Source organism: Lactuca virosa, chromosome 1 (assembly GCF_052849685.1).
Source record: "Lactuca virosa cultivar CGN04683 chromosome 1, Lactuca_virosa_CGN04683_v6, whole genome shotgun sequence".
NCBI lineage: Eukaryota > Viridiplantae > Streptophyta > Magnoliopsida > Asterales > Asteraceae > Lactuca > Lactuca virosa.
Genome location: NC_136426.1, coordinates 81246420 through 81272621, shown reverse-complemented (window position 1 = coordinate 81272621; position 26202 = coordinate 81246420). Strand labels below are relative to the sequence as shown.

At 32.1% G+C, this 26202-nt stretch overlaps 1 protein-coding gene and 2 long non-coding RNA genes across 4 annotated transcripts; 1 reads left to right on the top strand and 2 right to left on the bottom strand.

Moving 5' to 3' along the window:
• Positions 1 to 1290: 1290 nt before the first annotated feature.
• Positions 1291 to 16434, bottom strand: LOC145148798 (uncharacterized). Its single transcript, XM_079075170.1, has 6 exons — positions 14823 to 16434; positions 14670 to 14735; positions 3274 to 4266; positions 2137 to 3030; positions 1712 to 1860; positions 1291 to 1329 (listed from the first exon to the last, which is right to left on the bottom strand). The coding sequence occupies exons 1-6, from the start codon at positions 16401 to 16403 to the stop codon at positions 1317 to 1319; spliced, it is 3696 nt and encodes a 1231-aa protein (XP_078931296.1). The 5' UTR covers positions 16404 to 16434; the 3' UTR covers positions 1291 to 1316.
• On the top strand, positions 14544 to 15672 carry LOC145148814 (uncharacterized). Its single transcript, XR_013729686.1, has 2 exons — positions 14544 to 14990; positions 15063 to 15672. It is a non-coding gene; the product is annotated as an uncharacterized LOC145148814 (long non-coding RNA).
• A 5137-nt stretch (positions 16435 to 21571) lies between the features above and the next one.
• On the bottom strand, positions 21572 to 24853 carry LOC145105396 (uncharacterized). 2 transcript variants are annotated; one of them, XR_013707291.1, is made up of 7 exons: positions 24257 to 24853; positions 23945 to 24036; positions 23739 to 23858; positions 23563 to 23659; positions 22968 to 23098; positions 22791 to 22861; positions 21572 to 21873 (listed from the first exon to the last, which is right to left on the bottom strand). It is a non-coding gene; the product is annotated as an uncharacterized LOC145105396 (long non-coding RNA). The 2 variants fall into 2 exon arrangements; XR_013707290.1 differs by having other exon boundaries at positions 23563 to 23649; positions 24257 to 24852.
• Between the last annotated feature and the right edge of the window lie 1349 nt (positions 24854 to 26202).

Genomic DNA, 26202 nt, shown 5'->3' with positions numbered 1-26202 from the left:
TAATAATGTGAGAGTATTTTGGTAAAAATGTTATTTATTTTTAGAAGTGGACTATTATTTTGGGACAAACCAAAAAGGAAAGATGGACTATAATTTTGGGACGGAGGGAGTATTAGAAAACAAATGATAAATAAAATACAAAAAAATAAATCAAAAGGCTCCTGATATGGACGGTCCGAATTAATTTTTGAAAATAGGGACTCAACGTGCAATTTGATACTTTGACAATGGACGAATCATGTAATTTACTTTTAATCTAATAAACACTCGCCTTAATCAAAATGAAATTGAATGTAACATTTAAAAAACATATAGCAATATATACATCTAATGATGGTAATTGTTTGAACCTGCATATAAAACGAGAGAGAGAGAGAGAGAGAGAGAGAGAGAGAGAGAGAGAGAGAGAGAGAGAGAGAGAGAGAGAGAGAGAGAGAGAGAGAGAGAGAGAGAGAGAGAGAGAGAGAGAGAGAGAGAGAGAGAGAGAGAGAGAGAGAGAGAGAGAGAGAGAGAGAGAGAGAGAGAGAGAGAGAGAGAGAGAGAGAGAGAGAGAGAGAGAGAGAGAGAGAGAGAGAGAGAGAGAGAGAGAGAGAGAGAGAGAGAGAGAGAGAGAGAGAGAGAGAGAGAGAGAGAGAGAGAGAGAGAGAGAGAGAGAGAGAGAGAGAGAGAGAGAGAGAGAGAGAGAGAGAGAGAGAGAGAGAGAGAGAGAGAGAGAGAGAGAGAGAGAGAGAGAGAGAGAGAGAGAGGAGAGAGAGAGAGAGAGAGAGAGAGAGAGAGAGAGAGAGAGAGAGAGAGAGAGAGAGAGAGAGAGAGAGAGAGAGAGAGAGAGAGAGAGAGAGAGAGAGAGAGAGAGAGAGAGAGAGAGAGAGAGAGAGAGAGAGAGAGAGAGAGAGAGAGAGAGAGAGAGAGAGAGAGAGAGAGAGAGAGAGAGAGAGAGAGAGAGAGAGAGAGAGAGAGAGAGAGAGAGAGAGAGAGAGAGAGAGAGAGAGAGAGAGAGAGAGAGAGAGAGAGAGAGAGAGAGAGAGAAGAGAGAGAGAGAGAGAGAGAGAGAGAGAGAGAGAGAGAGAGAGAGAGAGAGAGAGAGAGAGAGAGAGAGAGAGAGAGAGAGAGAGAGAGAGAGAGAGAGAGAGAGAGAGAGAGAGAGAGAGAGAGAGAGAGAGAGAGAGAGAGAGAGAGAGAGAGAGAGAGAGAGAGAGAGAGAGAGAGAGAGAGAGAGAGAGAGAGTGAGAGACCTGATTCGAAACAGATGGCCACTTATGTGACCGAATTCTTGTATAGAGATCTCTGGCTATATTCTTTCATTTCGTCATTATCGCCTAGTGAAAACAACTGTATACAAAACAAAATAAATCAAACCCATTTATGTTACGTTTGAACATATATATGATTTGGTATTATCTCCCTACCAATAGTTGTTTTATATCCACTTTGTAAGAAAGATATTTATTTAGACAAAAGGATCCACATAAAGCATAAATCGATGAAAAGTAATATTTGTAAATTGTAAGAGCGCAAGATTTTAGCATGAAACGTTGGAATCGATCATGAAGAATACTTGAATTCTAAAGTTGATTTTTTGAGTAATTCAAAATATTTTAAAATTGAAAAATCAAGTGATAAATTACTTAAACCAACAATATATGAATCTTTATATATTCTAAGCAAATGCAAGGAGCACTAATGCCTTGGATATATAGGAGGAGCTAATTACCACTTTGCCTTTTTGAAGGAGGATCCTTCGGAAAGCATGTCGTGAAGGTCCTTTTTCTTTTTACTCAAGTATTTCTTAGATTCTTTTGACATCTTGAATATTTCTTCATAGTCATGAGGCAATTTGGGTGTCCATATTGCATAATCATCCTGTATATTAGTTAACATTAAAAGAAAATCATGTTTAATTTTGTGAACTCATCTTCATTTAGATATAGCTAGTATTTATAATTTTCAGAAATAAAATTTTATAAAACCCTCAAACTAAAATGGTTTTCAAATGATTATCCGCTTATTTTTTTTAAAAGGATATTTTCTTTTTCTTATTCAAGAAAAACTACATTTTAAGATGTTAAGATCAGTGTACTAGCTGTTCATTTAGTTATGTTTTGATACCTTTTTTATAATTTGAATATGAAAACTTACCTGTAATTTCAATGCTTCCTCAAGTCGTAGGAGCACGTCACCTGTAGTAGGTCGGTTTTGTCGTAGATCATCGACACATTCATTGGCCAGTTTTTGAAATGCCGTCGATGATTCTGGCGCAATTTGTTCCTTTATACCTTTAAACACCATATCATCAAGTTTTCCTTTACTGTAATATCGTTTAAACGTATCTATTAGAATTTTAACACTGCCATTGATGTCTTCGAACATCAATCTCCCACACAAGATCTCAAATAAAAGCACTCCGAATGAGTATATATCGGATTCTTTTGTATAGACGCGGTTTTTAAGGTATAGTGGGTCACAATAGCCTTTTGTGCCACAAGCATTGTCGATGACATCCTCATTTATTGATGTTATTGAGGAAAGCCCAAAATCAGAAATTTTTGCTTTCCACTCCTCACCTAATAGAATGTTTGGACTCTTGATATCCCTATGCAACACCACCTCTTGTGTTACACCACCCCCATGAAGAAAATCCAAACCACGTGCAATATCAATGCATACCTCAAGTCGGTCCCTCCATGTAAGATCCTTGTTGCCCAAATGCCGTTCGAGACTTCCTTTTGACGCATACTCGTAAACAATGATTTTTTCACCAGGTTGATTGCAATAGCCTACAAGACCGATCACATTCTTATTTTTATACTCTAAAAGAATTTCAAGTTCTGTCAAAAATTCAGTTTCTCCTTGATCACTAGTTGTATCTAATCTCTTTGCAGCTATAGTGGTGTGACGTCCATCAACGCTTGTAACTTCTCCTCTGTAAACCCTCCCGAATCCTCCTCTTCCAATGTGATTGTTATTACTGAAGTCATTTGTGGCCAATTTAATGTCTTCAAGTGAAATTTGGAGGTTATCCTTGTGGTTTTTCTGTAAATCATGAGACACTCCAATCAATATGAAAACTCAAAGACAAACAAACTGAAAGTAGTTCTTATCTAAAACTGATTTGATTTGTTATCTTAAATTTTAGGTTCTCAACTTTGTGTCTATTGATCAAGAGCTCAATGACAAATGAATGCCGAAGTTAAAACTTTTTTTTTTCTAAAACATCAACTTACGGGTGGACAATGTATGAAGGATCGAGTATATATGAAGAGAAATTTGACTTACTTGAAGTTGTAATGCATTCTTGATTTTCTCGACAACAATTCCAATATTTGGACGTTGTGCTTGAGATTCTGCCAAACATTGATATGCAAGATCTAGAAATGTCTCCAAAGAATCTTGATTAGGCCCTTTACTTAAAGTAAAAATGTTTTCATCAAATTCTTCCTTTATTTTAGGATCTAGCATATCCTTTTGTGTTCCATTTTGAAAGTGTTGTCGGACGAAGGGTGCAATCCCCTTGTCATTTTTCTTGGTGTAAGCTTCATAATAGGCCAAACTCCCGGACAAGATCTCAAAGAAAACTACCCCCAATGAATAGATATCTGATGCTTTTTTCAGCTTACGTGTCTGCTCATATTCTGGATCCAAGTACACATTTGTACCTGCAACATTTGTCTCGAGATAACTGGCCTGTTGAGACAAGGGACTGATTTTGGAGAGCCCAAAGTCAGCAATCTTTGCCACCAGATTGTCGTCCAACAGAATGTTGTCACTCTTTATGTCCCGGTGTATTATGCTATGTTCGGTGTGAAGGTAATTTAGTCCCTGTGCAATATCAAGACACATTTGTAGACGCTGCTCCCATTTAAGACTATTCATTTTATCATAACTTCGTAAATGGTCATCAAGGCTTCCATTAGAAATATACTCATAGACAAGGATCAAGTCAGACCCTTCATCACAAAAGCCAAGAAGAGAGACTATGTTTGGATGCTTACAGCTCGTAAGTGTTTCAATCTCTGCAGAGAACCCTTCTTCTGCTTGTGTGTCGTTTCTTTGGAAGAGGCATTTTATAGCTACGGTGCTTCGTATCTTAGGCAGATCACATGCATTCTTCGCTTCTATCTGCAAGAAATTTTTGCTATCAAAGTGCTCAAGTTCTGCTTTGTACACCTTACCGTATCCACCTTTCCCAATGCATTGTGTCTGAGAAAAATTGTGGGTGGCCACCTCTATATCATGAGAACTTATCTTCAAGTGTTCCAATTTTTTCCACTACAAGACAACATTGTGTGTTAATAATGGACATGAAAGTGGTGTTGCAATATAGACACTACATACTTATAACATAAGCTGGAAATATTTTGGATTAGTGGCAATATGGAGATACTAGATAATGTCACTAACAGATTCATCAAAGGTTAATCTTTAAGAAAATATCTTATATGTATCGTTTATCAAGTTCTCACAAAGGAGCTCTAAAAAAATCAAGAACAGATGCATAAGATCAAAAGTTTCGGCTCGGTCTTTCCGGACATGTTTCAGGCATTATAAGCAACAAGCAACTATGAGTTGATCAAACATCTTAATAGAAATTATATTCGTCAATCCTATGTATTAAATACCAACATACGTGTCATTATTGTTTCTTGACGATATTTGAGGCATAACCCCTAAGTTTTTTTTTTTTAAAATACCAAACAATCCGGTTTATTCGGTTCTTTCGGTTTCTGGTTCATTTTGGTCCGTACTTTTTATTCGGTTATTAACTTATTAACCGAACCATACTGATTATTACCCGAACCGAACCGGACCCGTATTGGTTTAAATGGTTCCATTTTCGGTTCCTACTATTAGTCTTATTCAGTTTTTGGTTTATTCGGACCGGTTTCGAACCGAATAACATCCCTACTACCAACTAGCTAGTATGTATGAAAGTGAAATTGAGCATTATGCAATTATATTTGTATGTGGAACAGAGAGCATCATACATAGTGTCGCCGGGTGAGGTTATTTTTCTTTTAATCTTGATTTCTTTTCAAAAAGTTCCAACTTTTAGTTTAGTTAAATATTTGATTCTCTTGATTTTAATGACTCTAAACAAAAATATATCCATACAAAATTTTCCTATAGACTCCATTTCTAGGCCACCAACACTAGTGAAATATCCACTCTGTTTCAATTTTGTCAAGTCATTTTTGCAATTAATCTTTGCATCAATACAATTTCAATAATTTTTCAAAAAATGCTTCCTACTAATATATCGATAGCTAAAAAAAATCCAGCTAGACTCGACATCATTTGCTTGCAAATTTCATATTTGAGGTGAACTATTTGGAATTTCCTTGCGTTGAGGTTAATTTATTAATCATATATTTTAAACGTCATTTATGTAATGATCTCTAGCACATAGACCATTTTTTGTATATTTTGTATTACACCTAGTATATTTCTATAATTTCTCTTACATAGAGAATATTTATGTAATGTTGGTTATTACATATAGATGATTTTGTAATATCGTTAATTCATAGGGACCATTTTGTACTATAAAGATCAAAATTGTAATAATACAAATTACAAACTAGAGGGACCAAAAATGTAATTATTCAGCTACAAACTATAGGACCAAAAATACAATTGATCAAAATTGTAAATATATTAAACTAAAAAAAAAAAAAAAACAAACAAACTATTGGAAATAAATTGCAAATTTATAAACTATATAGACCAAAACTCCACTTATTGAAATTAAAAGTTATGCTATAAACCAAAAATATAATTAATACAAGTTAAAACTATAAATATTTTATATTAAAATGGACCAAAATTATAATTAATATAAACTAAAAAAATATAGGAACGAAAATTGTAATTAACTTCATACATTTGTGATTAACTTCATACATTTAAAAAGTATATATAATGTAAAAAAAAAAACAAAACAAAACCTTATGTATCTTTGAAACGTTCAAGTAAAAATAAGATAGTTTAATACAAGAGAAAATGTTTTGTAGTGATAATGAAATCAGGAACGGACGCAGGAATACATACTAGGTGTTGTTGAGGTTGAAGTAAGTGTTGGTGATGTATAAAAATAGGTAAAAAAATCGAAATTTTTTTCACTGCGTAGAGAAAAAGTAGGTGTTGTCGGTGCCACACCGGGACACCTACTAAAACCGCCCCTAAATGCAATGCTTTTTCAGGTTAAAAAAATCATCAGTACCTCACATCATAAGTAGTAGTTTAATACAAGAGAAAATGCTTTGTAGTGATAATGCAATTAGGGGCGGACGCAGGAATACATACTAGGTGTTGTCGAGGTTGAAGTAGGTGTTGCCGATGCATGAAAAATAGGTAAAAAAATCGAAATTTTTTCCATTGCGTAGAGAAAAAGTAGGTGTTGCTTGTGCCACCCTACTAAAACTACCCCTGAATACAATGCTTTTTCGGCTTAATTACCGTGCCCAAGCGTAACATATTTAAATCAAATTTTTCTGAGTATTTTTATTTGAATGGATTTTTTTGTTGTTGTGCAAAATGATGAGAAACAAATCTACGGTTTCCTCTCTCGATTTATTCATCAATTTTTGGAAATTTTTTAAAAACAAATTTAAGTTCTTACTTCTAAATTTTTTATTTGTGTAACACCCTGACCCTCAGGTATTAATTTTGCAGTTTTATTTTCATATTGAAAGATCTACTCGACGAGTTGGATGCCCTGAATCGTCAAGTAGGAACGTTTTTGGCCCCGTGTTTAAGTGACCAACTCGCCGAGTCGGAGGCGTGACTCGACGAGTTAGAGCTGGAGGATGAAACCTTAATTTTCGGGGTTTTGCACCCTATTTAAAGGGTCATTAGCCCCCTTAGCCTCCCTTACAGCCCCCTTTGAGTCCAGAAACCCTAAAACGCGTTTTCTCTCCATGTTTGTGTGTTTTTAAGCTTGGAAGGTGGATTTTGGTGAAAGGAGCATGAAGATCAAGAAGCTTGAGGCAAGGAACAGTTTTGGATCTGAGTTCTACTCAAGTTTAGCATCACTTGAAGGTAACAAGTCGTTACCTTGACTTTCCTCCTTCTAGATCTCATCATGTTAAGATTAGGGCTTTTCTAGCATGTATGATAGCCATTTTCGGGTATGGGCTAGGGTTTGAAGTTGTAACTTCAGATCTGAACTTATCTTGGTCTCTATAACTATAAAGTTTCCAGCTTTAGCAAGTATGAGCTATTCCTTTTGAGTTAAACCCCATTTTAAGCTTGGATTTGGTATTCTAAGCCTTTAGAGCCTTGTATGCACGTAAAGTTTGCAACTTTACGTGATAAGCATGCCTTAGGAAGCTAGATCTACCATTTGGAGCCTTGGAATGGCTCAAATTCATATGGACAATAAATGGACTGTGTGAACTCGACGAGTAGGATAAGGAACTCGACGAGTTGGGAAGGGGTTTTCGTGTGGTTTGGTTTCTGTATGGACTCAGCAAGTCAGCAGAGGATTCGACGAGTCGGTTAGGGTTTCCCCGACTTCTTGACACGCATAGACTCGACGAGTTGGTCGGAAACTCGGCGAGTCGGTGAGGGTTTTATGACCTTCTGAACTCTTAAGGAACTCGACGATTTGAATCAACATGGACTGTTGACTTTGTCCGTTGACTTTGACTTGGACCAAGGACTGACTGGTTGACTTCTGGGTATTTTGATAGATTAGAAATTTATGGAAATGGTCTTATGGTAAATATAGGTGGTGGAGTTTATGGTCGTGGTTCGAGAGTTTGAGATTATCACTTCGATTCGACGGTTGAGAGGTGAGTTATCCTCATTATACTAAGGGGTCTAAGGCACCAAGGTCGGCCCATTGGATTTGATATCCTAGTAGTTGATGATGTGTTGAGTATGAGATAGTTATACATGCTAGTTTTCTATGCTAGTTAGGTAGATCTGTAGGAATACATGTGGTACCGTTTGATTATTTGTATGTGCAATTAGTTGTATATGTAGACATGTTGTGTGGGTAGGGTTGAGGTTGCACTGTCTCGTGTAGTGACCAACAAACCCTAGAGTATGCCAGATATGAGCTGAGGGCCGGGAAGACATGCCAGACTCATACTGAGGACTCATTAGCATACCAGATACGAGCTGAGGACCAAGTGGTATACCAGACTCGTACTGAGAGCAAGTCAGTTATGTTCAGTTTTAGGACTGAAAATGGGGCAATCCAATCATAAGTTGTGGGCTCGAAAGCAAACCAGACTTATGTTGTGGGCTCGGAGACAAGCCATATGTGAGTTGTGGCTCGGAAGGCAAGTCAGACTCACACTGTGGGCCCAGGGATAATCCAATCTGTAGAGTTGTGGACCCGTTACATGTTGTTATTATGTGTACTGTTTGTTATGTATCGGTATTTTGGGGGAACTCGCTAAGCTTCGGGCTTACAATTTCAGTTTTGGTTTCAGGTACCTCAGATGATCGCGGGAAGGCAAAGGCGTGATCGAACAACTCCTCACATTTTGTGACTATGTTTCTGGGATACTCTGATATTATACTATTTGAAAACAAGTTTTGTAATGAATAATGGTTTTGAAACGTTTTTGAAAGTTTAAATTTGACATGATTTTTATGTGTGTTACAATTTGTTTATATGAAACTTTGCTTCCAATAAGCATCATATGATCAAAAGGCTGTAGATTAGGTTTTTTTTTAAAACAAGAAATTTAATCTGCTTTTAAACTACTAATAGTTTAACTTATGTCTCAAACACCACTTGAACATTGACCTCAAGAAAGGAGGACGACATCGAATACCATTAGGCTAGAAGCCTTTTAGTATGTTTTTCTCTCATCTTGTCTCACACCACTCCGTGATTATCAGAAAAGCTCAATATCTACATAAAAGCCTATGTTATAGGTACTTTAAGTAAAATTAACTTTAGTTGATAACCGGAAACTAAAATTTTTATTTGTTGAAATTTTTGATAAATTTAGTTGTAAGTTTTTGAAAATTATAAAATTAACTAAAATTTAAAACTAAGGGTTCGGAATAATTTCGTTTTTGGATCGATATCAGCCAAGTTATCTTCCTTATTTGATGATATTATTAGCATTTTTTATTTCTGGATTTCTAATAGATGTGAAAAAGTTAAGATCTCAGTGGACTATTTGGATGTTTGATCCAAATGTAGCTTGTATTACTTTGTAATGTTTTCCTAACTTCTCACTATTTTTTTTTATAATATTCTACCGTTCCAAAAAAATAATGGACCGGATCAAAACAACACATAACCAAGAAAATTGAAAATAACATAAAGAAAGGGTTTGAAACCATCAATATTCGTTAGAAAAAACTAGGAAACACTTATTCAAATATTAGTTGTACACATATATTTAATTTGTCTCGAAACATCATTTTGTTGTATAAGTTAACTACAAACAAATAAAAAAATTAAAAATACAAAATGATACAGCAAGAGGAAACTGTAGATTCATTCCTTTATCTACAGTTTGCTTGAAAAAAACAACTTAGATGTAATTTTTTTTATAAAGGTTGCCTTAAATATTTGGGCATGACTTAACACCACAAAATAGGAAACCTCACTTGAAGACTATGTGAGATGTTTAAATAGCCGTTTTTTAAAAGAGAATCTTAAATATATATCTTTAATGATAGACTACTTTATAACTGGTGGAACCCATTACAAAATTAATTAAATTTTTTTAGTAAAAACACAAAATTATTAATAAACTATTTTAAATAAATTGTTAATTGAAAGATATTTTTTAAGTTATAAAATATATAATCGTTTATTTAAATAAATATGTGACCTTATAATTTATATTAATTTTATTTTAATTTTTATTCTAATGTTATTAATCGTCATACTATATAATAAAGGAAATATTTTTCTTTTCACCACATTCATTTGAAACTCCCATGCATTTTTCCTTTCACCACATTCATTTGAAACTCTCATGACTTTTCAATTTCTTTCTAATAATAATTATAAGTTGGTTAATAAGGTTAAATAAATATCAAACCTAAAGTGTAATCATATATAAACTAAATTTCAATATTAAAATAATATTTTTACTTTTACTTATAAAGTTATGCTTTTTTTAACTTTTAACATATTATACTTAATTTATTAGTTTTAATATAGTATTGGATGTAAACCATTATCATTTTAAAGATAAAATTTTGGAACTCCTAACTCTTCATATTTCCACATAATATATTTAGTTAATTAAATTAAATATGTTGTTAATTATAAACATTATCATAAGTTGAAGACTTCTTGAATTATCAATATGATATACTAAATTTGTTGACTTCAATATTGTGTTAAATGCATAACCTAAATTAATATATCAAACAAACTTAAAAATAAATTGTAAAGTTTAAAAACTAAAGTAATAAAAATCCAACATATGTTTTTTAAAATAGTTGAAAGGAAATTACTAAATATGATAAATATAATAACTAAAATTCAATTAAGTTGTTTTTAAATTAATTTATAACAATAATAATAGTTAAAAATAACATGAAATTCTAAAATAAATTATGTTACATTACAAACACTACTTGATAATTTAAATAATATTCATGATGAAATTAAAACATCATCAAAAAAATTAAAATTTAATAAATTATAACAATAGTTAATTAAAATAGTGAGTACTATAACTATTTTTTTTCTGGAAAGAGAACTTCCTTAATGAGGGTTTCATGCCCAAATAATCCTTATATGCAAATATAAAGCTATGCATCATGTCCTAGAGTGGTGCGATAATTTAAATATGTGTCAATAATTTGGTCTATATATATTTCATATGTCTTACTAAGTTACCACAATTAATTTTATACATACGTAAAACGTGAGGAGAGACCATTAAATAATTTGATTTTAATAAGTGTTATATTATTTATTGTTCAAATTAATTATAATTTTCATCAACTAAATGTAATTATTATTATTTTATAGTTAATAAAAATGACATAAATATTTTCAATAACGTATGATTATCAAAATTTTAACTGTATAATTTTATTCCGTGCAACGCGCAGATATTCGTCTAATTTAATATAATTAGAGTGAGAAATTTGAAATTTAAAATTTGAAATGGAGAATCAATAGATTGACAAATAGCATAACATTAATTAAAAGTGTTAATATATGAAACATGACAAAAGAAAAATAAACCAATTTTTTAATTAAAATAAATATATGTATTTCCCTATTCTAATAAAAGAATAGTTTTATTTTTCTTTTGACATGTGTCACCATATTAGGCCTCAGAATTATGCATATTTTATTTTTCTATTGCCACATGTCACTCTATTATGTCTCCAAATTAATGCATACTATTTGTATTGATTCTCCATTTCAAATTTCAAATTTTAAATTTCTCACTCTAATTACATTAAATTAATAACATTATAATAAAAATTAAAATAAAACTAACACAAATTATCAAGTGATATAATTTTACATATTTATTTAAAGCAATGATTATAATTTTATATAACTAAAAAAAATCTCTTAATTAATAATTTATTTAAAATGAGTGATTAATAATTTTGATTTTTTACTATTAAAGTTTAATTAATTTTGTAACCGTGGTTCCAACAGGTTATAAGCTAGTGGATGTATACATGGAGGCCATACCTATACACTCATCTATGTCTCGTCATTAAAGTTTTTTTGGAGCAACATTCTTTTTAAATTATCCTATTTATGTATTTTCGAAAAAAGTGATTAGTGGAAATGGATGTTTTAAGCATTTTCTCTTAATTGAATCTCATAGTTTCAAAAGATGCTTTTTCCAGTAATAAATAAGTATCATTCTCCATGTTATATTCCCGGTCATTAACAATTTGACATGATATATATATATATATATATATATATATATATATATATATATATATATATATATATATATATATATATATATATATATATATATATATATATAAGCTTAGGTTTATGTTCAGAATTTGTGAGACATGGGTACACAATCTTATCCATTCATTTTGAAGATAAAAAAATCATTTTAAAATGCAAAATAAATGAAAAGTTTGAAAAAAAATTAAATATTATTTTCGTCATTTTTTTATCCAAAAAAATTTTAAAATAAAAAAATTTATCTTTTTTTTTTTTCAAATATACGTGAAATATTCTAATAAAATATTATACTGTAAATATTCAAATCGAATTTTTATAATGTTAGAATATTTTAACATACCTACCGATTTTAATAGAATATTAGAATATTCTAACATTCTAAAATTTTGATTTGATTATTTATAGTGTAACATTTTATTAGAATATTTCACTTATATTTCGAAAAAAATGGTAATTTTTTAATATTTTTTATTTTTTTTAATTCTTTTTTGGATAAATTAAATAATGAAAATAATGATTAAAAAAAGAATTTTTGTATTTTTCCTTTTATTTTGCATTTTATAAAAAAAAAACCATATAAATTGTTTAGATACATAACAAAATCGTTGTTAAGTTGTTTTTAATACATATAACCGAAAAAACGGTCTTAGAACTAACGACCCAAAAGAATTTATACATTTTTTTTATGTCATGAGTAGTATTAATTATTATTATTTCAAAGACATAAAAAAATTACGGAAACATATTTTTTATACGAAAACGAATTTTTTAAAGAGATAAAAAAAATATTTTATGTGAAATAAATACATAAAAATACATACAAATTATTTGTAAAAAACTATTTTTTATAATACGAATAAAATACATTTTGTTTTATTTAAAAAAATATGTAAAAAAATGTTTTTTGTAATTTATTTATTGTTTATATTTTAATGATTTTGTTATTATATAAATTAGTTTTAGAAAAGAATAAACCAAGAGAGCATTAAGCTCAATTTGGTAATTTAAAAGGGGTGGAGGTCACGAATTTGAGCCCTCCCCCTAGCCATTTAATTGTTTTTTTTCAAACAAACTTCCAAAATGGTCCTTGTAGTTTACTTGTCACAAATTTTGTCCCTTTATACATGAAAAGACAAAAATGCCCTTACAAACTTAGTCCCTAATGGCTTAATAGTAACATAGTTAGTAAAAATGGTCATCCGTGCAAGTTTTGCAAACCACAATGACTATTTGCATCAAACAATAGCAAAGACTGATTTTGTGACTTATGACAAACCATAGGGACCATTTTTGTAATTTTGTCAAAATAATATAATAGAAAAGGATAGAATTTAGTTCCATATAGTTTTCCAACCACATCATTATTAAAACAAAAATCTAGATTTTAATTAGGCCAAATTCTAACAAATGTTACAAAACCAAAGATGATTACAACGAAGGGCATAAGCACATAAATCCAAAATAGTAGCTATCAAGGTTTGAACTTTGAATATGGATAACGGATTTAAGGATCAAGTTTGTTCAAGTTGATTTATATTTCAAAAAAATAATTTGTTTTATTGTAATCACTTATATGTGTAAACTTTTTTTTTAATCATTAAATGTCATCAACCTTTTTTCTACACAGAAACTTATCTTTATAACGAAAAAATTCATTTCAAATTTCAAAGAAGACAGTTTCCATTTATGATATGTTTTGTGAAGACAAAAATAAGTCAAGGGCAGCCACTGTCGAAGGTTGGTTTGATTTTTAATAAACATGTTTTCACACATGGGGAATTATATGTTGTATTTTCTAGAGTTAAAAACAAAGGACTTAAACTTTAGATTTTAGATAAAGAAGACAAACTTACCAATAGAACATCAAATGTTGTATACAAAAAAATATTTGTAGATTTTTTAATTCTTTTAGTTCAAGTTTGAATATTATTGTTATAAATTGTTAGTGTAGTTGTGTCTTTATAATATCATCCTACATTAACAATCATACTTCAATTTAGTATAGTATTGAAATTTTAATTTTGTTAATTTTATAAGTTTATTTTCATTTTCTGTCTCATAAACTTGTGGTCTCCACGGGTCTAACTTATATATATATATATATATATATATATATATATATATATATATATATATATATATATATATATATATATAAAGGAAAGGTTCAAACGAAAACAATTATTAAATCGAGAATGTAAGAACAAATCTGGGCCATGTATTATTATTATTTTTTGCCGCAAAACCCTCTCGCGTACCGGCACGATGGAGAAACGTAATATTCTTATGTGAATATAAACCACCACTACTGCAACTACCATTGGGACATTTTTTTGCCGCAAAACTCTCCAACATACCCGGAAGGCGGAACAGATAATATTCATATATGAATAACTATGTGCTTTCTCAAGTGATTATTCATATATGAATATACTTATGTATTCATATATGAAATTACTTGTTCATATATGAATATTATCTGTTCCGTAATTTCGATACACTTAGAGTTTTTAAACAACAAATTTGAAATATGCAAGAATATATATACATTTTTATTCACGTATGAATATCACATTCTTTTATCGTGCCAGTATCCTGGAGGGCTTTGTGGCAAAAAGAAATATATATAGTTCAGATTTGTTCTCACGATTCTCAATTATAAAATTGTTTTCATTTGAACTCAAGTTTATATAATTTGTTTATTGCAATTTTTAGATATATCATATGTTTTAATGTTAGTGTACAATCGATAACCAAATAACCTCGAAATGAATTAATTAATTACCTCCAATCGATTGGTTGATGTTCCTTCAACTTCACCTGCCCCTTGAGAGTGTTGATGCGGTATACCCTGCAACCGATCCAATTGGAATTGGAAATAACTATATAGACAGATCAAAAAAAAAGCCGAGAAGGAAAAGAAGAATAATGGGCTTACAGGATTTTCATGTTTCCATTGAAGATGCAGCGCTTCACGTAGTTTAATGACAATTTGATCTATATCTGGGCGGTCTGACCGTTGATCCTTCAAGCAGTCATACGCTATTTTTGAAAATACGTCAAGTGATAGTGGGTCCATGTTTTTCCGTAGATCAGGATCGATGAGGTCAGATAGTTTTTTCTGTTTATAAAGAGATATGGCCAATGGAGCTAATAAATGTTCTTCCGGAATACGCAGGTGCCCAAGCCTCTGTTCATAATGGAATCTGGCAGAGGGAGCTAAGGTAAACATGCACATATCCAGGGGATTTAGTGCAGGACGTTGCTGCTTATTGACGCTTGATTCTTCTTCTCCGCCTATGGGGTTGGGGATTGATGATGCAGATACCTGCTTAAAATTGCCGGATGATGATATTGAAAAGTTTCGCCCAGATCTTGTCCTGATTTGTTCAAAAAATTCGGAAATTGATGGCGCCTGCATATGTCCTGATAAATTCCTACTAATTGATGGTGGCATTCCTCCTGTAATATCTGGTATATTCCGGAACGACTGTTGGCGCATTTGTTTTGATGACTTGTTTGGTTGGTTTCCAGCTGCTAAGCTTACGAATGATGTGGTGCGTGATGCTACTGAAAAGTTTCTGGATGATGACGCCGGCATTGTTACCGATAAATCCCTAGTTGAAGCCATATGGATTTGACTCTGAGGCCGCTTTCCATTTCCTACAAATGAAGGGTAGTTTGGTGTGGGCTGACCTGATGAACTGAAGTTTTGTGGCTCTCTGGAATGTTGTTTAGGAGAGTGTTTCTCATGATCAACAACGTGATCACCTGATTCTTCTTTCAAATCTTGTTTTTCCAATTGAGTTGAAAACCATTCAGGTTTATCGAATGCTCTCCTCCCACACAGGACTTCAAATAATACAACCCCCAACGAGTACACGTCAGACTTGTGAGTGACGCCTCCAGTCTTTTCATATCTTGGGTCTATATACCCTATCGTGCCACTCAAACGATCAAGGAGAAGCCGGTGTCTTCGAGCGGTTGTATTTTTCATTGAAAGTTCAAAACCGGATAACTTGGGCTTCCAGTTGTCATCTAGTAAGATTTTTGAGCTCTTAATATTACGATGTATCACGCTAAAATCGCGTTCCTTATCATAATGGATGTAACTCAATGCACGCGCAACACCAACACATATCTCCAATCTGTGCATCCATGTAAGGGACAGGTCGTTGAGATATTTGTCGAGACTTCCATGGGTCTCACGCTTGTTTATGATGATCTTCTCGCCCTTCTCATCACAATACCCAATCAGAGAGACCAGATTGTCATGCTTGAGAGCAGAAAGCAATGTAATCTCCATCAAAAACTCTTTCTTTCCTTGCCTGTACTCTGGATCTAACCTCCGTGCAACAATGTCGATCGGTTGACTGGAACGAAGGAGTTGTCCTTTGTAAGTCTTTCCGAATCCACCTCGTCTGATGAGATTTTCATCAGAAAAGTTGTTGGTGGCGGTTGCTATATCTTCAAATGGGATTTTTAAGTCGCTAATTTTTTTGGAAGATGACGAAGACATGGTATTTGTGTGTTATCACGTAAAAAGGAGAGAGGGCAACAAATGAATTATATGAAGGGGAAGACGACGTTCGACGTATGTATACAAATCCAGCGAGCCTAATCCATCGCTAGTGTTTGTATTTTAATCCCAATTAATAGTAGATTCACAAGTTGCAGTACTCTATTATAAAAATAAAAACATAAAAATAAAATAATAATAATTAACAGTCTATAAAACAAGATTAAAAACTAAAACTATAAATGCAAGCAGGGTATTCAACTTCGAGATCTTCTAGCTAGCAAAAATACAACTATCATTAACAAATGTTAAAAAACCATATTTAGTAGACTTTGTTTTATTATTTCGTCAGCTTAGTCGTTGTTCATACGATTTATTAATTAGTATCCATCGTCAATCTATTAAATAGATCGAATCAAATATAAAGATATGTTAAATTACGATTAGTATCAACTGGTACCTGCTGGCTGCTTATACCGTGAAGTTGACACATCAACTAATACTCTTATACAAACAATTTTTAGTATTAATAAACTCTTCTAACTAACATTGATTCGTAATGTTCAAATATTTAGCATAATGTTTATACTCTTACCCAAAAATAGCCCCCAGTCTGCCTGCGGTTGTTACAAAATTGACCATCCATTTTCCACTATAGGTCCTCTGCAAAATTCCACACTTCCAAAATAACATCTCCACTTTTAAGATATTTTTTCAGATTTTTCTCAGGGTAATATTATTTTTTTCATTTTTCATTGAGAAATGCATTTCGAAATAACTCTCCAATTAGTACTCCACTTTGGACTATCAAATATCTTTGTTGACAATTTGATTTTTGAAAAAAAAAAAAAAAAAAAACCTACAAAGGTTATGAATTTATATACAATATAAGTACTTTCGCAATATACATATTATGAATGTTGTAAGAAAAAATTTTGTTATAGAAAAAAAAAGATTTTTTATATGCAGGTCCACAGAAAAATAAAAAAGATCGATGGACATTTTATTAAAATCATCAATTTTTTTTTTTTTTGCGATTTCCCTCTAAGCTATATCATTTTACTATGTATCAAGTTGTGAATTACAATGATCGAATTGAAGATATTACAAATTTATTTTATCCTTACAACATTTTAATTATGAAACAACCTTCCAATGGACTATTTGAAATTAGTTTATCCAAAAACACAATTTCAACTTTAAAACCTTCTACATATATGAGTTGCGAAATTCAGTCCCAAAATATCCAAAATCACATGGTTTAATAAATATGCGAGGAACATACAACTACTAACCATAATATAATTTTAGTTTAGGAGCAAAGTAGGGTTTTAGAATAAAGGTAGCTAAAATCATAACAGATATTAAAATATATTCTTATCTAAATATCATCGGTATGTAAATTTAAAATTATAATACTAGTTGTACGATATTACTATATATTTTTTCTAGGTTGTGTCGTTTATTATGCAATCGTAGGTCATGAACATCGTTTTGTTTGAAAAAAATCGATAATTTTATTAGCTTATGATTTACTTTACATTTAGAAGAAATCAAATTATGATTAATATATAATACTATTATTTGTAAATTACAAAATATTTAGAATATATAATAAATTTATAAATTACCATGGCTTGAAGGCTTTAAATGGCGAAGCTGCAATATGTCTCCAAAATAATTATCGAGGATTAGGAATTACAAGTAAATAATATATACTATTTATGCAGTTAAATATAGACAACTAAATAAATAGGAGGGGCCATGGCCTTAATTATTTGTTCGGCACGGAGCGTTTGGGAGCGTTTGAGAGCTTCTAGCTTCTAGCGTTTGACAAAACGTTCCGTTTTGAACAGAAAGTCATGTTCGACACTACAAGCTTCTAGCGTTTAGTTTAAACAAAACGTTCCAAATCCAAATGCTACTTCATGTAGTGTTTAACAAAACACTATAAGCTACAAGCTACCCGCTACTCGCTACAAGTCACCCGCTACCAGCTAATTTTGCCGAACACGCCCTTAGAATTATAGCTTTTATTGGATGAGTTGGCCAATTGAGGGAGGCGTAGCATTCGGCTGCCCCCTCCGACACTGTTTTAGTTGTATCAATTACATCAATATATATATATATATATATATATATATATATATATATATATATATATATATATATATATATATATATATATAAGTCTTCTAAATTCCTGCCTTGCTAACCTCCAATAACCAACCAAAGATAACTAATATGATTATACGTCAAAATAGTATGTTATGTTAGAATTTAGAAAAATCTAAGAGTCAATCTCTTAAGGATATAGGAAAGTGCAACATTCCAATCCCAAACCTAAAGTTAAACTCTTAAGATAGTTTTGATAAAAACAATCTTGTGTTACACCTGGCGTGATCCATGTGTGAGGATTGATTAAACTGGACCGTATGTAGGGGATTGCATGTATACTATCTTTTTCTTTTATTTGTTTTTTTAAAAGAAATGTATGGATTGGGTTGGGAATATAGTCGGGAATAGGTGTAGTGACTAGTTTGTAATCTCCAAAGAAGAAGAATAAGAAGAAGCAAGACTTTGGGGGCTAGATCACCAATTAAAGTATGCCACCCTCATAAAGTATGTAGACAATTTGATGAACAAGTTTTTGTCAAAATCGTATGTTTCGCATTCATTTTGACCTTTTCTTATTCTTAAAACATGCTTCGTTGACTTCCAGAAGCATAATATGCCAAACATGTTTAGTTAGGATACGAATGATATAACTCAAGGTTTGACTTGAATTTAAAAATAGTAATGTGTATATACTAAATTCTTCAAGAAAATTGATATAGGAATTGCAACTATTTGTCTCTTGAACTTAGCCTCGCCTTGTTATTCCTTACTAATTACTAACCGAATTTGCTCCTGGCTTCTCTTCTCTATATGCTTGACGAGATTGGGAGAAAGGGAAACCAAGCTTTAAAATTACAACAACAAAAAAAAAACCCACAAGTCCACAACATATGGGGGAAAATCCTTCAAATAAACACAAACTCCTTTAATTAAGGTTTCGGCAGTGAACTTTATGTCGAGAAGTTACAAACAATTAATTTTAGTTACCATGAGTCAGTGCTCCGGCCGACGGCGGCCGCTTAGTCATGGATCCATAATGAACTTTCAAATGTTCAGTACCTGAAGTCGATTATTGAGGATTGACATCGTTAAGGGAGGGAGGAATAGCAACAAGATCTTTTATGTCCAGGTTTTGGGTCAAAGACAGAGGTCTTGGAGCCACATCTTGAAACGATAGTGGTTTGTCATTTGTATAATCGGATCACCACGGTATTGCCCGTCTTCTGCTGAAGAACGCACAAGCTTCCTGACTGCTGAGCAAGATGGCGGGTTGTTGTTGGTACTACCGGAACCAGCACGGTTTTGGCTGTCTTCTACCTGAGAAGGCCAAAACTTCCTAGATGGTGCTTGAGACATCAGAGGAAGAGATGTTGAATTGTTGAACGTGATTCCAGATTAAGAAGGCTACTTATAAGAAGAACACATGGACATCTAGTAACATTGCATTTTCCCTTTTGAAATAATTAGTCAATGTAATTTCTCATTTTCTTTATGTGTTTTATGACTGTTGAGAAAGAAAGAAAGAAATATAGATAGAAAAAAAAATACAAAGTGTCGAAGAGCCTACTTTTACAGGAGACGACGAGGAGTGCCTTTTAGAGGGAAATCAGCAGTTGGTTGGTACACACGCGCACAGTGGTAAACTCTCAGCAATCCAGGCTCCGACAAACAGAGAAAATGACAGAACGCTTACGAACAATCCGGCGATCGGAAAAGAGTACAAGGCGGCAACGGTCTTAACAGACGACGTTATTCTTCTGGTGGGTTTCGAGATGGTTTTTTTCCAACTGCGGTATAAAATTTTGGGTTTTAGGTTTACACTTTTGAGTTTTCTTAAAAGTTTGAGTTAACTCGTTGTAAATTCTATTAAATCTTTAGGTTTTTATAGATTTAGTAAGGATATTATTTCCTTATTTTGCAGATTCATAAAAAAAATAAGGTTGGTTTTTGATTTGGTTATCGATCTTCCGAAACTTTTGTTATTGTTTTAGTTAATATCTAAATTGAGGCCAAGCTTGATAGACCAGACAAAATATGACACGACACGAAAACCCGACATGAAATTAGCGGGTTAGGGTCAGAGATTTTAACACGTTTATGTAAACGGGTTGACACAACACGACACGATAATTAAACGGGTAGGGCTAGGGTCAAGACTTTCAACTCGAAGATGACTCGAATATGACCCGTTTAATTATATATTATATATTATCAATTTCATATTTTTATAAATATATTATATGTTATAGACTTGTAGTGGGCCAAACTCAAGAATTAGAAATAATATTCAAATTTTCAAAGTTACTTAATTTTACTCATCCTCACCCATTATCCCCTTTTCTCCCCAACTTCAACTCTTTTCATTTTGCCTTTTAAACTTACTATTTTTTTTTCATTCCATCTCCTAACTCCAATGTTTCACTTTTTCATTTTTGCATCCATAACTCCTACTTTCCAACCTTTAAAATGTTTCAAGCAGACATGACACAACATATTTACAATGTCTAGACCTTAACCCGAAACCCTACATGAAACCGACACGAAAATATACGAGTTGACACGATATAACACGATAATTAAACGGGTCGGGTTAGGGTTAAGCCCTTTCAACCCGTTTAATGTCTTGACACGACATGAACTCGACACGACACGACACGTTTGCCGGGTCTAAAGCTTGACATTCAGAAGAGCAAAAAGCGGGGATGTCATGGCCCCTAAGAGGGCCCGCCAGTGGTCAAATGGTCTATGTTTGTAATGAGAAGTATGATGGTAAAAATATGATGTCTTTATGTTCTTTGAAATCACACTTGTATTTGTGGAGCAGGTGAAGCAAAAGCAAACAGGAGCCAAGAGAATGTTGTTCTAAGTGTTGAATCAAGTTTTTGTAAAAGAACTCCAAATCAAAACAATTTGAAGCAATTCAGAAAGATGTTATTTAGCTAAAACAATATAATTTTAATGGTAATTCATTTAATTTGTAAATAATATTTAATAGTATTGAATGTTTTTATAAAAAAAAGTGTAATGAATTTTATTTCAATGTTGCACTACTACAAATGGGCGCACAGAAGGCACCTCATAAGATCCGGTTGTTTAAAAAACCGGGTTCTAATATACAAAAACCGGGCTAAATGAAGGCAAACTTTATAAGACCCGTTTTTCATTAAGAAACCGAGATCTATTGTGTAACTAAAAAACTCGGTTTCTGTCACAACAACCGGGGGCTTTAAGTAAAAATAATACAACCCGTTTTCTTTAAAAGAACCGAGCCTTAAAAGGCTAATACACGAATTACAACACGATCATTGAACCCGTTTTTCAGCAACCTGCTTCTTTTGAACATATTCCCTATCTGCAGCACCAAAAAACTAATTAGGAGATTTAAATATTAAACCTTATCAAACAAGTAAAACCCAAATAAAACTATCGATCATATATTTAATTTTAAAGCTAACTTTTAAGATTATCACTAAAAAGCAAATAAGATTATAAGATAAAAACCTCTTTCTGAAAATAATAATAATAATAACAAACAAGATTATCACGTTAGACAAATCATGAAACAAAATGTATATTTTTTAACTTCATCAAATCAAATAATGATAGAATATTTAGAGGATAATTTCCATTACTTTAGGGGATTGGTTAGTTTATTGCTATATATTATAGTTATTCCACCATGAAGTCATGAACGCATACAGAAGATCAGAGGACGAGAAGAAACTAGAATCTGTTTGGTATGTATCTATTACTTTTAATAGTTTTACACTTCATCTGCAATTCCACTACATTAAAGATGACATATGTTGACAAAGATTTTTTATTGTTAATTTATAACAGGTAGAAAATCAAGACACGCCATATAAACCAGAAGGGGATTGTAAGCTACAACAAAAGTATTCTTATTCCTTATTTATTGGTAAGTATCTCTAATTGTAGTGTTTATCAATAGCTTTATATTTTTTTGATTTGTTGAAATTCCAATGAAGTAATTGATAGCATATTTGGACACAAAAATAAAAATTTGTTTATGTATGCAGAAAAACAGAGACCTCATATATGAATGGTGGAAAAGTGTAAAGTACAATACAATTACTATTCTCTTTTAAGTCTTGGTATGTATTTGTAATCCTACTGTTTGCTTTTATTAGCTTTACCATTTTCTGTATAATATGTGATTAGTTGGTTTTGGAAATAAAAATATTGTTTTCAATAAACATAAATTTATGACAATTAAGTGAAGCAAAAAAAAGTAGTAATCCTTATTACCTGCAAAAAGGTTATAGTATGATAGTAGGACGAAGATCTCTTTGTAATATGGAACTTAAGGTTACGAGAGCCTATAATATAACCAATCACACAACAAATAGAGATTAGAACATATACATAATACTAATTCAAGAAGCTACTTTAACAACATTAGAAAGCAAAAGATGCATAGTGAACCTCTGAGTCCGAAGTTAAGGCCTTCTTCATTGGAGATATGCAGTACACTAGTGGTCATATTTTCTTCCAAAAGTGGCTTGAACCTGAACTTGACACATCTAGAAGTAAGAAGTTCTATGATCCTGCATCATCTGGTAAAAAAAATGGAAAAAAATGAATATATAAAAAGAGAAGATGAAGTATAAAACAAGATCAAATCAACAGAACTTGAAAAGAACATATTATAAGTATATTATCATGAAACAAAAAGGCAATTAATTTTGAACAACACAAACACAAACATGCTAATGTATTTGCATATAAAAAGCCGTCTTTTTTACTTTGGAGTATGATGAGTAGTAAACAGAGAGAGGAGATTTGTAGTGTAAAGAAATAATAAATCAATGGAAAGTAATGAATACTTGATAAAATGAAGAGAAAATTGAATGATTGTATTTCTAAGCAACCAAAATCATAAACCAAGGAATGTTCCCTTCTCTCTATCACAAATGATACTGAGAGCCACAGTACAATTCTTACACCTCACACCACTCCTTTCTTTATATTCTCATTTCTCTCTCTTCTCAAATGATTGTTTTGCCCTTCTAGAGTATACCCGCATTACTCTTGGTTTGGGAACATGTTGTGCTAGTATTTCCCCATTTGTATCAGATTAGGTTTCCATTGTACGACATAAGGCATTCTGCAACACACTATGAAAACTATAAGCACATGCTTGAAGTTCCATTACCAAGTTAACCTTCTTTATTGCAGCCCAAGTGAAAACATCACCTGAATCAGAAACAACAGTATGCTTGTTTGCTATAGCAATAGCAACTATCTTTGACCTTAATGGGCTAACCCTTCTTAGGGTCGCTTGACTATCAACAAAACTATAACCAAGTTTATCCTCTGCAAAAAATCACCATGAAACATCATCAATATAACATATAACTGATCACTCTGTTTGTATTCTTTTAGGGTAAATAAGTAATTACATCCGTTAGAACCCTCTGTGACAACAACTGTATGATGTTTAGCTTAGCAGCTGCTATTGCCTTAACTCACTTCATGAAATCACCAAAGGCATCTGCTAAGGATGAATTCACCACAGAAATTATAATTTAGATTTCTGATAAAGTGATAATCATAATCTGATAAGTGATTAACTGATACACATTAACATTACTAATTACTAATTACTACTGATTATAGTGATTTCCGATTCAAGGCTGCCAATTGGAACAAAAACCCAATATCCCAATCAAAGTTACTAAACTGGAACAAAGAGAAAAATAGAAAACTTTTACCGGAATATCGCTGATTTCAGGCTTCAGAAGGCACAACTGGAACTGGTTTTTCTAATTAGGTTATCTTCTCGACTGGATTTTGGAATATGACTTCTGGTGGTGGTGGTGTGTGGTGGACTGGTCGAAGACAATGATGAATTGATGATTCCGTTAGTCGATTAGCTAAAAGTAAGTAGTATAAAAAAATTAGGGCCCTTAAAAGAAATAGGCCATGTACACGTGCCCGTATTGCCCCTGCCTATCACCGGCCCTGGCTGGAATACTGATTTTACACACATACATACAACAAAACATAAGTTAGCAGATAGGAAACAAAAAACAAAGAGAGATTATGAGAGGTTTAGTTGTTATTTCTCGCCCCAAGGTCGAGAGTTGTTCAGCAATGGCGACATCCCCTCTCACACTGTAACTTTCCCACACTTTTGTTTTTTTTTAGGAGGAAAAATAGTGAATATGAATAGGTTCAGTTCTAATTATATAGAGTAACAGGGAATCGGCTGATTGGGGAAAAAAATCCCACATGAGATGATTGAAGTTGGGGAGGAGATATGAAGATGAAGATGAGATATGTGTTTGTTTCGTATGTCTGATATTATAAAAGACCTTAGATAGAAAACTTTTGGCAGGAAAACAAAGAAAGGATTGCCGCTAAATTTTTTATTTTTTATTTATATGCATTCTATTTTCTAAACTTATTTTTTATTTATATTCATTCTATTTTCTAAACTTATTTATTATTTATATTCATTCTATTTTCTAAAGGTATTTTTATCTTTCTATAAACTATAATGAATTATGATATGATTAGGTCTAACATACCAAAAATATGAGTAAATAATTTATTTTATTATTAAAACTCAATTGAAATAATAAATAGTAACAAGTTGTTCAATTATCTTATTCATTTTAATTTATTAGGCGTGCTTTTTTATCATCATATTAGCTCCAATAACAATGATAATAATAATTTATTTTATTACCTAATTTGTTATATTACTTGATTTATTGTCCGTTTGAACATTACAATAATATGAATCTAACATATTGAATGTGAAAATAATATATTTTTATTACTTACAAGCACTCGATCGTATTTTTTTTAGTAGGAATGTTGTATTAGGTATGTTACATATGCCTTTAGGCGCATTGGTTGTCCTACATGCATGTTACTAATATATAGTTTGTGTAATGACAGATGGATCATAGTTACTGGATGTATGGAATTAAACGTTCATGCGATGAATATTTGGCATGTTTGAATGGTTTTCTTAAAGTTGCAAAGGAGAATCGGGTGAATAAAGGAGAAAGATACATATGGTGTCCTTGTGTAGATTGTCAGAATTGTTGTATGTACACTGATTCCGCCAAAATAGAAGAGCATTTGATAATTCGTGGGTTTATGAGAGATTATACGTGTTGGTCACGACATGGTGAGATATTGGTTGATCATAATGCAGCTGCTTTAGAGTATAATGATGATATTGATGATACAAACGATAACAACTATGATAACTTATCTGGAATGTTACATGATTGTGAAGACAATGTTGCTGAAGATGATTATGAAAATTTTGCAACAATTATTTGATGAATCAGAAAAACCGTTGTACACTGGGTGTACAAAATTTACCAAACTATATGTCGTGTTGAAATTGATTAACTTAAAAGCAAACAACGGTTGGAGTGATACAAGCTTTACAAGTCTTCTAAAGATTTTGCATGAGATGCTTCCGGATGATAACGAGCTACCTGTGTCCACATACCAAGCAAAAAAATTGATGTGTCCGATGGGAATGGAAATTGAAAGAATACATGCTTGCCCAAATGATTGTATGTTGTATCGAAACGACAATGCAGATCTACATAGTTGTATTACATGTGGTACATCACGATACAAAAGGAAAAATCCTACAAAAGAAAACAATAATATGAGAATGAGTGGACCA